The 14,448-nt window shown below is 40.8% G+C and overlaps 1 protein-coding gene across 1 annotated transcript; it reads right to left on the reverse strand.

Moving 5' to 3' along the window:
• Nucleotides 1-6,040: 6,040 nt before the first annotated feature.
• Nucleotides 6,041-13,859, reverse strand: SPACA9 (sperm acrosome associated 9). The gene is made up of 3 exons (XM_044661313.1): nucleotides 13,716-13,859; nucleotides 8,446-8,648; nucleotides 6,041-6,374 (listed from the first exon to the last, which is right to left on the reverse strand). Exons 1-3 carry the CDS (start codon nucleotides 13,857-13,859, stop codon nucleotides 6,041-6,043), a joined length of 681 nt encoding a protein of 226 aa, XP_044517248.1.
• Between the last annotated feature and the right edge of the window lie 589 nt (nucleotides 13,860-14,448).

Raw genomic sequence — 14,448 nt, forward strand, 5'->3', positions numbered from 1 at the left:
GCTTCAGTTGGAATATAAGGTAGTAAAGATCAGAATTAATTACAAGTGATGTTTTGAAGACTAGAGGATAACTCGGGGCCTACAGACATTGCAAAAAGAATAGAAGTATAGGGAAAGCCAGGAGAAGATGAAGGTTCTTAAATCTTATTGGGCAATGAAGTACAGGATACTATGCTTTAAATAATAAAAATACATGGTATTAAGACTTAACTGGTATCCCTTCCCATGTTGAGACTAAACAGGAAATAATTAGGTTAGAATTGACAAAATTAGGCTAGCTTAATAATATGGGGGCTTTCTGTTATCCACACTTAATTTGGCAGAATACCTCATCAGGACAAGATGTGGAGGTAAGGTGTAAGGTTTTGGGGTTTTTTTCCTTGTTACAAGAGTTACCTTAGAGAGTAACTTCAGAATAGTAGACCGAAACTTGTTTGGGATTTATTCATGAGTGACCCAGTGTTTTAGTAACTGTCACAACACATGTAGTTTGATCTTTCTGGTTGAAGAAGGAAAGCCCCAAACACCTAACATGAAATTATTCATTTTTAGAAAAAGGCAACAAAGCCAAAATACCATTTTCTGATTAGCAAGTTATGATAACCCTAAAAACTTTTTAAACATGCCCTCTTCAAAGCCCAGGAAAAATGTGCTACAAGTTGAAAAATACTAGGTACTTGAACAAAAGCCCTACATGGCTAACAAGTGAATTAAAGAAGGCCTTTTGAAGGAGAAAAAAAAGAAATTTGTATCTTTATATTCATATAGAGAAAGAGATTGTACAAGTGATCATTTTAAAATGGAGGTAATCTGGTATAAGCCTGAGACTGGAAGTCAGAACAGAAGTTCCAGACTCAGCTCTGCTAAGTAACTTCCTCTTTCTGAGCTTCAGTTTATATAGAATGAGGAAGGTCAGGTTAAATAACTTTACAAGGTTCCATCCAAGTCAAACATTCTGTAATTACATAAATTTTAAGTCTGCAGTAAATGAAGAACAGATATAAAATAGGCTTTTAAAAAAGCATTTATTCTGCATATACTTTTTGAAGGATTTAAAAACAAAAAACAATAATGCATGAAGTAAGCTAGAATGTCAGTGGGATCACAGTCCAAAAAGTTCTTCAGAGGATGAAAAGGATATAGAAGAAAGGCTCTATTCCTGAATCCTCTTGAAATATGTGGGTCAATTATTGGAACAAATAAAGGTGCAAGCATAGGGTATCCTAGACAAATATCAAATTAAGTGTAAATAAATCATAGATTGAGTGGAATCTGCTTAAGAATCAAAGCATTATCAACATACTAAAAATTAAGGAACAGTTAGGCCAAATGTTTAACCAGTTAGAAATATTCACCAGATCAGAGAACTATGAGATTACCACTGATTCCTATTCCTTGGGAAACTTTGAACTCTATAGACTGGTGAGTCTGGTGCCTATCAAGCTGATGGAATCAATTATAATGGTTAGTAGCAATAACGCAAATATAATCCTGTGGACCTTTGGGGTGGAGTTGGAAGAGAAGGAAATAACTATACTAACAATAGAAAGAAATCATGCCTCTGAATCTGCTCACATTTGAAAGTGTAAATTTTAGGCTTTCATTGCCTTTGACAAAGGACATCAGAAAGTTGAAAATTGAATTGCTATTGGTTTAGGAAGAATGGCCAGGGATAAGGAGTTTGCTTAGTGTCATGAACCAAAGCATAAGGGATAATGGTAATTTTTGTGGATGAGATACAGGATTTCTTGAAGCCATCATTTAACATTTTTTGCAAATGAAATATCAAGGTTTGTGGGTGTCACTCAGCTTTTCTGGATAGTGAAATACCAAGCCTGTGGGGATATGCTTCAGGAAGACCTCATGAAGTCAAAGTGGGAAGAAAGAAGATAGATGAATATCAGTAAGAGCAAGTGTCAATAATGTACGTTATCCAAATCATACTTTAAAAGTTGAGCTATTAACATCTAAGACCAACCTGAAAATCATTACCTCTTAAGGACAATGTTGCTATGGCATGAAAAATCAGAAAAGTAGAAGCAAACTTCATAGGAAGGAATTGAAAACAAAATGAAAAATATTAAACCATGTTTCACCTGTATATGGAATTTTGTTACACAGTTTGATTTGCTTAGGAAGGACAAAGCCAGAGCTCAGTCAGCAAAAGGGCAGCAAGAATGAAGCAATCAATGATGGGAGTTTTTGAGGACAGACAAAAAAATATAAACCACATTTGGGTCTCCTAGTCAAGAATTAACAAAGGAAAAGGTGTCATTTTTCATCATTTTGAAATACTAGAACTAGAAAGTACTCCTTTGAAGATAGAGGTAATTTTTGGAAAGCTTAAGTGATCCTTGGTAGTGGGTAGCAAATTTTGGAATATGATGATAAAATGGCTTGGAGATTCAAGAACAATTTACATAAATTTATGAAAGGTTGATCCATAAGAGGTTGTTAACAGAAAAACTAGGAGTGGGACATGTGCCTATCCTTTTGAAGTTGCTTCAGCCAACAGCCAGGTTTTCTCACAATAATTGCCTTTGGTGTCACTCTCAGACAAAATACTGGGCCGGATTGATCACTGATCTGATAAAGGATGGTATGCTTCATATAATCGATGGAGAAGTGAGTGTTTTGGTCAGTTTAGCCTGTTGCATTCTTCACTCTTCATGGTACGTGCTTTATAGTTCCCCCATAATGAGTGTTCGAAATTGTAATCAGTCTGAAGTTCGCTTGCTGTGTGTATGTGAGATGGCATTTTCAGAGTAGTCCCTCTTGCAAATTAGTTGCACCTGTCTAAGCTTTTACCAGTAAGAACTTTATCCAGCTAAATAAGGAATGGGTTTATATAAGGGAACTGGCCCCTAAGTTGTTGTTGTGTGCCCTTATCTATATTAGGCTTCATTGTGTAGCTACATGTGTGCTTAATGAAAACATAACGGTTCAGTTTTCTTAACTCCTGCAATCTACATTCTCATATGAGGGGAAGTGTGAACTCTGATTTGTCCACAAAGCTAAATTGGCACCACTGTGAATGGACAGTTCTTTCTACCCAATTTTAGTTTCCTACCCCTGAGATGAATTAATGAAGATCGAGTGAATTTTTTTGTCCCTTTCCCCACTGCTCAGTAATAGCTAAATGTAACTTTGCCACAAAAATTATCCTTGAAAAACAGACTGGCTTACTTACTGAGCTAGATCTCCTTCCAGAGGATACCTTTGGGAGTTTGTAACTTGAGGCTGAACCCAAGTGCCATGTTTGGAGAGGAGGGAGGGATGTTCTTTATAGCAGGATCGTATGGTGTTGACTCTAATATGGGTTTACCCAGGAGAAGCCAGGTGTTTTACACTAGGAAGAATTGGGAATCATTTTTGGAAGACTTTTTCTATGGACCACGAAGATTATGGAGGAACAGATTTTTTGCTAAGGACATAATCTAGTTTTGTAAACCTCAACTGCGGATCTTCAGAATGATAGAGTGAACTTGCAGTTTAAAGGGATCCATTGGTGAAGTGGCAACACTTTTTTTAACTGCTTTTAGTCCAAATCTAAAAATGTCATCTTTTGTCAAAAAGGTTCAATCCGTTCCCTGCCTCACGCTTGTAAGCATGTCAAAAACAATCCACAGTAAATGCCATAAATATGAACTGCAAGGGAAAATGGTACAATCCTAGTGAATAAGAATTGGAATCAAAAGGTTTTGCTGTCCTTATTAGAATGTTCTAAAAATGTCAAGGCAGTTGCTTGTGTCTAACTGTGAACAAATAAAAATTTATTGTTTTGCACTATTTTCCTGTGTTAAACTGAGATGGGGGACATGCTACCCTGAGGATTTGAGGGCAATGGTAATACTAAATAATCAAGAATAGGGTTTTAATTCTCTTAATATAAAAATTACTTTTCAGCCTCAACTGATTTAACCAGTCTAAGGTACTTGAAAATTTGGCAAGAGACATTTTGTTAGCAAATCAAAGGTGTGGGATTTATTTGCTAAAACCTAATGCCTAGCTCAAGGTTTCACACATAGGCCCTTAAATTTCGTTTAGTTGAATCTCTGTACCAGAGAGATTAATAGATGTACTTAGATTTTACCTCTTGATTACGACTAAAAAGGGACCAAAGAAGAATACATATCTTAGTAGATTTTATATCAATAGTAGACAACTAGCCGAAAATGTGTCCTAACTTGTAGGTCATTGTGTCATCCTTGTATCTAAAGATTATGGACTCCAAACTTATCTGGAATATTTTTGGTAGAGGAAATTGTATGTTTGAATTGTCAGATTTTTGTTCAGGTTTCAGCCTTGCTTAGATGGGAATTTTTAGGTGAGACAAGGTAAAATATATAAAACTTTCTGTGTCTACCCTTTGTAGACACAGTGGGTGGAGTCAGCATACCAGTGGCTAGAGAAATATTTGTTATCCTAGGAAGAACTAGTCATTGCTTTCAGAAGACCTGCTTATTTTGTAGACCTCAAAGATTATGGGGGAACTGATTTATGTTAAGGGTTTATAAAAACAGTTAACTAAAGTTAACCAAAATTCTGACAATTCAAGTGTGTTAAAAAGCTAGCTTCATTAGATAAATGAAAGTCTCAACTTTCCAAGGAACTCTCCTGTCTTTGTGACCATTTTGGACTTCTTTTCCCCATAGCATATGAGGAGTCACTTCTTTGCCACTCCCACCCCCCACAATGGCATCTCAGAATTGGAATTTTATGCAAGACACATAGCTGTGACTCTGATTTCAGCAAGTTCTGCATTTTAAAATATATCAGCTTTAAGAGTACATTTGTACCTTTTCTTCTACTCCCTTTCCTCAGCCAATGACTCGACTATTTAAGATTAAGGCTTTTATTTAAAAAATCTTTTATTTTTACCCTAACTATCCTGAAGTTAGGATTCTTTTTTTTAAGAGCTGTAGCTAGTTTTAAATTATATACAATTGGGGCAAGTAATGGCCTAGATTACACTGAAAAGGCATGGCCAAATCATTTCTGCTTGTCTGAAGATAGCTTAAATGTCCCTTTGATGTTTTAGGATAAACCGAGGGTACAGAAAGGGGAAAATCTCAATAAACCAAGCCAGATAGCTGGTGGAGCACTTTAATTCTTGAGTGTCTCCCCCGAGGAAGCAAGAGTACAGAAGCTAAGTCGCCCCCTGTAAAGGGAAAATCAACAGTCAGACATCACTACTGGCAGGCTTGATGCTAGTGACACATTTTAAAAATGTTGGCCCACAATTGATTCTGAAAAACATTAATCTGCTAATATGGCATGGAAATATAGAAATAGGGGCTAGGTAGTAGGAACTGATCCCATTCGGTTACTATTTTTACTCCAAAGACCTGAAAGCATTTTAAAAGGTCAGCACAATAAATGTCACATACATCCCTGTAAAATAAGCATAGCAACATTTTGTGACTTGCCTGAAAAGATATGGTAGTTGTGTAGAGAACAGAACCCAGGTGATCTGACTCGCCAGGTATGTCAAGTGGAGGAGATGGGGAAATTTTTCCTCCCTCCAAGGAAGTTGGCTCACAAAATAAAGTTTTAATGGAGCCACCATGTTCTCTTCTTACCACCCCCTCTCATCAGGATTCCCTCTAATCCTCCGCATAGAGCTAGAAGGAACCTTAGAGTTCTTTTAGCCTAGCCTCACTTCAACTGAAGCCCAGAGTGACTTGCCCAAGGTCACACACCTGCTTAGTAGCAAAACTGGGACTAAAAATTCTCCCTGGCTCCCAGGCCTTGGCTCCTTCCATTACACATCTAACTAACTATTCCTCACTTAATCTGAGACCCTCTTCTGTAGGCCCTTAGGCTGGGAGAAGTTAGAGTAGGAGGAAGAAGAAAGAGGAAGTGGCTTACAGTACTGTCTGGGCCAGCCCCTTTTCAAGTCAAGATTAGCAGGGACAATTGGGGGTGGGGTGGGGGAGGCTTGGGGGGGCGTGGAGTAGAAGTAAAAAACGTAGTGGATACCAAATTAAATAACGAACCACCCCCAATTTATCCATTTTTAAATGTTTGGCTTTAATTTTTAAAGGACAGGTCCCCCTGGTGGTCTCCAAGGAGGAATGAGACTTTTCCCTTGATTTTTTCCTCTAAATTTGTTCTGTTTCTTAGGGTCCCTATTTCTTTCTCTCTTAACCAAAGTCTGTGTGCCAATGGAATGGCATTTAATTCTGGCTCCTGTACTCTTCTTGTCACCCTTCTGGTCACTCACATGTTGAGCTGCTTTGCGTGGTAATTTCTCAGAGTGGGCGATCCATTCTTTCATTAAGTCCAGTGCTATAGGGATGAGACTCACAACTCCTCCGTAGTGATTCCTTGCCTCATCACAGCTCAAGTGGTTGACCACATCATGAGGGTATCTGTTTAGGGTGGGAAAAAGAGGGCAACAGATGATCAGGAGTCAATCCTCCCTGCCCAGGCCCAAGCTTTTGTCACCAAACGTTTGCTAAGCTCTCTTTAACGCCTGATCTTGCCAATCAGTGTTCAGGCTCTTTTGTGCTATGTAACTCATTTGAGCTGTGTAGAACCCTGCTTTTGGGGAACAAGGGAAAGCTCCACAGGTCTTACGTTTAGATGGAGTGGATAGGGGGTGATCCAAAAAAGCATGCCCGAAAATAGCTGGGTACCCTTGGGAGGGGAAGAGTGGCTTCCGGGTCAGAATGGACAGAGCCTACCATTGACTTTAGAGCAGAGAAAGCCATGATAAAACGTTCTTATTCCCTCATTTTATAGCTGAAGAAAAACGTCCCAGGAAGCTATGACTTGTCCGAGGTCACACAGGTAACAGTGTGAAAGGCTCCGTACCTACAACCTCATTCTCTCATTGGGATGAATTTAGGAGGGAGGAGATCCTAGAAGGGAACTAGATTACCTAAACTTTTATCAGTAGGACTGTTGCTCAGTTATAAGGACTAGGTAACTATGAGGAAGGTCAGCGAGGTGGGTGCTGGCTAGAGAGTGGGGTCTGGAGACAGGAAGACCATTTCCCTGAGTTCAAATCTGGCTTCAGATACTTCCTGGCTATGTGGCTCTGGGTGAGACACTTAACCCTGCTTGCCTTAGTTTCCTAAAATGAGCTGGAGAAGGAAATGGCAAAACCACTCCAGTATCTTTGCCAAGAAAACCCCAATGACTGACCAATAACAACAGTACATAAAGGAACCAAGCTGCTTATCTTTATTTGGCTCCCCATCCACTGTCTGGCCACATGTATGCTGGGTGAGGGAGGCCAGGAGGGGCCTGGTAAGTAAGTTTTTGTTTTTGTTTTTTTAACCTCTTACCTTCTGACTTAGAATTAATACAAGCATCAGTTCCAAGGCAGAAGAGAGGGAAGGGCCAAATGATGGAGGTTAAATTAACTTGCCTAAGATCACATAGTTAGGAAGTGTGTGAAGCCACATTTGAATCCAGGTCCTCCCAACTCCAGGCCCGGCATTCTAACCACTGTACCACTTAGCTGCCCCTAAAGCATTGCTTACTTTCTTTTTTATTTAAACCCTTACCTTCTGTCTTAGAATCAATACCATGTATTGGTTCCAAGGCAGAAGAGTGGCTAAGGTTTAGGCAATGGAGGTTAAGTGACTTGCCCAGGGTCATATAGCTAGGAAGTGTTTGAGGCCAGATTTGAACCCAGGATCTTCCATCTCTAGACTTGGCACTCAATCCACTGAACCACCCAGCTGCCCCCTAAAGCATTGCTTTCTAAGGACTTGAGACCTTTGGAGCACTTCTAGTGGGTTATTTCCCAGGCTCTATTACCCATGGTGCTGGCTTCAGTGAATTTTGAGATTCCAAGGTGTCTCTCCTTTGGCCTGTGGTTTTCTAGAAAGTTATTTTGGCAAATGCAGCTATGCACTGCTGTGGAAGAAATAGGAATGGAGGATGAGAGTTCTCAGATTATCTGCCCCCAGGCAATGATACTTGGTACTGAGAGTTTGCAAAATGCTTTACAAAAACTTTGTGAGGCAAATATTAAAAGTATTATCTTTGGGGGCAAATAGGTGAATTGAGAGCCAGGCCTAGAGATGGAAAGCCCTAGGTTCAGATCTGCCCTCAGATATTCCCCTAACTGTGCGACCCTGGGCAAGTCACTTAACCTCCATTGCCTAGCCCTTTAGCTCTCTTCTGTCTTGGAACCAAAATCAGCATTGATTCTAAGATGGAAGGCATGGATTTAAAAAAAAAAAGTATTAGCCTTATTTTTTAGAGAAGGAAATGGAAGCTTAGTGAATTTTAATTGACTACAAAGCTAGTAAATATCAAGAGTAGCTTGAATCCTCGTCTCCCGAGTCCAGGGCTCATGGCAAACACTAACATCATTGGATTAGCCGGAGTACATACATCTTGTGTCGTCCAGACTCGGGACAGAACCACGGACAGCCCCAGAGCCTCCTTAAGAGGTCTCAGAGGTGGTCAAGTTGCAGGACCTACCTTGCTCTTAGACTGCTCAGGTCATTACTATGGCTAACAAGAATTTTGCATTTCTCCAAGATGTTGTTGGTGGTTGGGGTTCCAGGATGCAGGGCCTCAAATTGCTGGCAGAGCTTGTTCAACTCCATGCAGATTTTCAGGAACATTTGAAGGATCCGATGGTCGGTGCTGTTGTTACAGTAGTGTTCCATGTAGTTCTGCACCTGCATGAGCATGTGGGTGCGACACAGGTCAGTGGTGTTTCCACTTCATCCCACCCACACCTTCCTCTCCACACACACATCCCAGTGGGGGTCTCCCAGAAATATCCTGACTGGGATTTTTTTCCAGCCCAAATTTCTTCAGTTTGGCTGGTTCAAACTTTAATTCCGTCTCTTTTGTGGGATAATGGAAAGAACATTGCTCTGGGAGTCAGAAAACATGTGTTTGAATTCTTGTAATTGAGTAAATGAGTGACTCCCAGCAAGTCACTTAACTCTTCTGAGTTTTAGTTTCCATATCTATAAAATAAGAGGGCTGGGCAAGATAATCTCCTCCAAGGTGCATTCTATCTCTAAATCCTATGAGGCCACACCTCGGGGTAATCCATTAATGATTCTGCTTTAGCTGAGAGGTTTTGCTTAATATATAGGCATAATAGTTATAATTTACTTAATATTTGAAGGTTTGCAAAATGCTTTACAAATGCTATCTCATTTAATTCTCACAGCAAGGATTATTGTTGCACCTACCTGGAAAGTAGGTGTTATTTTTATTTACACATAAGAAAACGGAAGCTGAGAGATTAAATAAAATAACTTACCCACTCCTACATGTTTGGTAAGTGTCTGAAACAGAATCCGAACTTGGGTCTTTTCAATTCGTAGTCCAGCCTTCCACCTGATATGCACCTAAGCTACCTCTCATATCCTAAGTAAATAATTATTTGGGGCCCGAAATAAAGTGCAGATTGTCATATTCTTTTTTTTTTTTTAAACCTTTACTTTCCATCTTGGAGTCAATACTGTGTATTGGCTCCAAGGCAGAAGAGTGGTAAGGGTAGGCAATGGGGGTCAAGTGACTTGCCCAGGGTCACACAGCTGGGAAGTGTCTGAGGTCAGATTTGAACCTAGGATCTCCCGTCTCTAGGCCTGGCTGTCAATCCACTGAGCTACCCAACTGCCCCCAGATTGTCATATTCTTAACACAAGAGCTATGCGAATTCTTCCAGCCCATTGGCTACGCTTTAAGAAACACCAGATTAGGCCAACTCAGTGGTGGGGTTGTGTTGAAGTTTAGTAAAGGACCAGGGGCTGATGGAGTTGGCACAGTTATTATGCCTATGAGGAAGCACTCTGGAGTTCAGACCAGGGTAAGGGACTAGAGGCAGATACCCTTTCTTTATCTAAACTCCAGGATTAAAATTTGCTCCACAAATCAAGCGGGTTTTCAGACATTTTTGTAACGTGTCTGTCCAGCCCTGCAACCTGCAATTCCAAGTGTTGTAAAGTTAAACAAAATACCACTTCTCTCTGGGAAAATGGAACCAGCAGCTTCAAACAATAGAAGTTTTGCATTTTTGAATTGGAATGGAGGAAAGTTTCTTTTTTCCTCTCTTTCTCTTGAAATTTGAGAACATTTTCACTTTCTGGATACTTAACAGTAATCTTGGATGCCAATCTTTCTTTGTTTATGAAAATTTGCTAAAGATCATTAGGTTTTCAACTAGTTGGACTTAGCAGATCACTTGTGGCTAGAAAGAGATGAAAATAAACCTTTATAAAAAAGCTATTCAGGTCAGAGAAGTGTGTTAGGCCCTGGCAGGGCAAACAAATACGGGTAAGTAAGGCAGGGCAGAATTTGGTAGATTTGCCTCGACACTTACACAGATAACCAAAATACAAAACAAAATCACTGTCAAAGAGAGTGCAAGGATGGAAAGGTCTTAGGGTTGGAAGCGAGAGTATCCTGGTAAATGTTTAACAACTGGCTAAACATTACACACTTTTAAGTTTAATGTGCATTATTCACATTTTCTCCATCCCTTTATTAAGTCTAGATGATCAATAGAACAGTAAATTGAGCCCTGATTTTTAGATTTGCAATTTCTGAGGTCTAAATGCTCCCAGTGAAATGGTCATCTAAGTCGATGGTTCCAGCACACCCCTGGTTGGAAGGGACCCCAGGGTTTCAGCAATCCATTGTCCTGCCACCAGCCACTTCTGCTAACTCCTACCATTCCACTGTTGAGGGTTTCTTCTACTCCTGATGATCTATAAGAGAGGGTGATGGCCCAGCCTCTCCTTAGCAACGCTTATATCCAGCAGCAAGTCCCTTTAAAGTCTAGTCTCAGTATTTCTTTTTTTTTTTTTTAAACCTTTACCTTTTGTCTTATAATCAATACTAAGTATGGGTTTCTAAGGCAGAAGAGTGGTAAAGGCTAGCTAATGGAGGTTAAGTGACTTGCCCAAAGTCACATAGCTAGGATGTGTCTGAGGCCACATTTGAACCTTCTGTCCCTAGGTCTGGCTCCATTATCCCTTGAGCTACCTAGCTGCCTGGCTTCAGTATTTCTTTCTTTTTTTTAAAACTCTCACCTTCCACCTTAGAATCAATACTGTGTATTGGCTCTAAGGCAGAAGAGTGGTAAGGGTAGGCAATGGGGGTCAAGTGACTTGTCCAGGGTCACACAGCTAGGAAGAGTCCAAGGCCAGAGTTGAATCCAGGACCTCCCATCTTTAGGCCTGGCTCTCAATCCACTGAGCCATCTAAGTGCCCTAAATCCATAACTCTTTACATAACACCATGGCTACTTATTTTTCAGAAAGGAGCAAATGACTCTTATTCTTTTTTTTTTTTTTAAACCCTTACCTTCCATCTTGGAGTCAATATTGTGTATTGGCTCCAAGGCAGAAGAGTGGTAAGGGTAGGCAATGAGGGTCAAGTGACTTGCCCAGGGTCACACAGCTGGGAAGTGTCTGAGGTCAGATTTGAACCTAGGACTTCCCATCTCTACGTCTAGCTCTCAATCCACTGAGCTACCCAGCTGCTTCAGTATTTCTTGATGCAATTTCTTAACTGGAAACTGTCCTCCTCTGAGATCATTCCTTCTGATTTTTTCTACAGAAAACAACTCCCTTCTCATTCTCCTTTTTGAGTGGACTATAATCTGGACTGTTGAGCCAATAAGAAATCTGCTCTAAGCATGCTTTGGGGCTAGGAGCTGTATCACTAAACAACAGCCATGCCTACCATCATCACTGTGATGCTGGTAAATGTTTAACAATTGGGGGGGATGGAGGGGGGAGAGTAATATACCACTTTTGAGTTTAATCTGCATTATTAACATTTTCTCCATCACTTGACAATCAACAAAACAATAAAACAGATCCTGATTTGTGGTGTTTACCATTGAGGTATAAATGCTCACAATGAAAATTTAATAAGACTTTCCCTAACCTGTCTGGGCAGGTTCCAGCCCATCCCAGCCTAGAAGAATGGGAGTGGATGGGGTTGAGAGGGGGAACCTAACTCAGTCCCCCTGTAACCACCAGGAAAGGTCATTGGTATCCAGGTGTGTGTGTGTGTGTGTGTGTGGTGACTAGGAACAACTTTGTTTCCCAAGCACCTCGTTCTGTTTTAAAAAGTCAGAGGTTGTCAAGTTGAACATTGTTGGACACAGAAACAAGCATAACTAACCAAGAATATACTCATAGCCATTTACTCTGAAGTCTAGGCACTAGGCTGTCAGTTGGGTAAAGTCTTGACCATCAATTGGATATTAACAGAGGATTCTCAACAGGATATCTGTAGCTAAGGACTAGATAGTCTTCCTTTCCTTTCACTGCGAAATCCTCAGGTCTCTAGTGACCGGAGAGTCTAGAGCTACAAAGCACCTTAGAAACATTCTGATTTAATTCCTTGGTTCTACAAATGAAATGATGACCTAATAGGGTCTGGCCTCTAGATCTGAGATGACTATAAAACAAAGTCCACCAATCTCTTCTCTCCAATGGGAAAGGATCCTCAGTGAGTGAGTCCCTTGGACACAGAAGCAAATATTGGCATGAGACCTCAGGTTTGCCTTGGACACCCCAAACTCCTAAAGTGTTTCAGGTTAAAAAGAAAGCAGGAAAATTCCTTTCCTTCCTTACATTCTTGTGATGCTAAGGAAAAGGTGACTGTGGACATCAGAGGCCCATGATAAGGAAAGAACCCCCGAAAGAAATATTTCCCTTGGATTCTCTCCTGGATTTTGAGATGGACACAGATATACATCTCCCAGTTATGCTCTGATAACCATCAGCCTGTATCTAGGACATCTACTTGTTCCCTCAACTATTCCTGGTTACCCTCTGTGTCACAAAACATCACTAGCCCTGGTCAGATGACAAACATTCCCCACTTCTGCCTAACCTCATTCCATCCCCTCTCATCTCTGGTCGCATAGCCCCTGTGGTCTAAAATGTGTAAGAAGCCCAGAATCCATCTCCTGTAGGAGGCAATGTCCACTCTTGCACCTGTCTCCTGACCATTCAACATTGCTTCCAAATTAATAAATTTCTCTTTTTATTTTCAAGCTAGTTATTTTGTGTCTGTCATTCTTGACAAGGGTAACTTGTCCAGATCCAGGGTTTTACCTAAAGCTCTCCCACGACAGCCTGACTTACCAAGAATACTCGTAACTATTTACTCTGAAGTCTAGGCACTTATGAAAGCTGTCAGTTGGGTATAGGCTTGACCATTGATTGGATATGAATAGAGGATCCTTGACAGGGTATCTATAGCTAAGAAATAGTATTCCTTTCCTTTCATTGCAAAATCCCCAGGTTTCTAGTGACTGGAGAATCTAGAACTTCAAATCGCCTTAGAAACATTCTATTTCAATTCCTTGGTCGAGCAAATGAAATGATGACTAATAGGGACTGGCCTCTAGATTTGAGATAATCGTAAAACAAAGTAGTCCACCAATCTCTTCTCTCCAATGGGGAAGGATCCTCAGGGAGTGTGAGTCCCTTTCTTCCTACTTCAGCTAAAGAGAGTGACCATGTGAGGTCCCAGAAAATATTACCTTCCCCAAGGGCTCTAAAAGCTCACTACAAAGCCCTGTTCCAAGGATTTGGTGCTTAGTTTCCTCTGGATTCCTCCAAGCTTGCAAAAAACCCCAACCATGTACCATTTGGAATCTAGTATTGTTCTCTGTGACTTTCTCCCCATCTCTTTGGCTGGCCAAGGGTCTTCCTATCTCCTTTTCCTCCTCCTGGGAAAGTTCCTAGGAGACACTTCCATACCTGACCAATGCTCGAGATGGGTCTGATCTTGTCATGAGCATTCTCTCGGCAGTGCTCCAAGGCAGCAATAAAAGTGAACTGCTGTTGCTGGAAGAGTTTGTAGGACTGCTCGATGTTCCTGAGTAATTCTTTCACCTCATTCATTGTATTTGATGGTCATTTAAGAAGTTTTAAAATCCTAGGGGATGAATGGAAAAAAAGAATGTGAGTCCTATACTGGCTAGAGCCCCGAATTCACAGGGAGAGGGCACCTGCACCATGTGGACCTCAAAAGCAAAGAGGGGGCAGCTAGGTGGTGCAATGGATAAAGTATCAGGCCTAGAGTCAAGAGGTCCTGAGAACAAATCTGGCCTCAGACATTTCCTAGACACTTCACTAGGAGAAGAAGGAAGTTTGTTGAGGGCAGTTAGGTGGCTCAGCAGATTGAGAACCAGGTCTAGAGATGGGAGATCCTGGGTTCAAATTTTACCTCAGAGACTTCCCAGCTGTGTGACCCTGGGCAAGTCACTTAACCCTAATTTCCTGTCCCTTACTGCTCTTCTGCCTTGGAACCAATACACAGTATGGATTCTAAGACAGAAGGTGAGGATTAAAAAAAAAAAAAAGCAAAGAGAAAAAGTCATCCACTCTCTTTCTGGAAGGGTCCTGAATTCTAAAAACTGGATGCCTAAGGCACTACCTTCAATTTTCAGGAATTAAGGAATAGTCTCTGGAGGAATATAGCAAGGGGAAG

The sequence above is a fragment of the Gracilinanus agilis genome, chromosome 2 (assembly GCF_016433145.1).
Source record: "Gracilinanus agilis isolate LMUSP501 chromosome 2, AgileGrace, whole genome shotgun sequence".
In the NCBI taxonomy this organism is placed as follows: Eukaryota; Metazoa; Chordata; class Mammalia; order Didelphimorphia; family Didelphidae; genus Gracilinanus; species Gracilinanus agilis.

Excerpts from the sequence above, each read along its gene's own strand:
- SPACA9 (XM_044661313.1), bottom strand. The coding sequence starts at position 13,859 with ATGAATGAGGTGAAAGAATTACTCAGGAACATCGAGCAGTCCTACAAA. Across the intron at positions 8,649-13,715 it reads CCATCTCGAGCATTGGTCAG|GTGCAGAACTACATGGAACA; the intron begins GTATGGAAGTGT and ends ATGCTCATGCAG. Across the intron at positions 6,375-8,445 it reads CTGAGCAGTCTAAGAGCAAG|ATACCCTCATGATGTGGTCA; the intron begins GTAGGTCCTGCA and ends CACCCTAAACAG.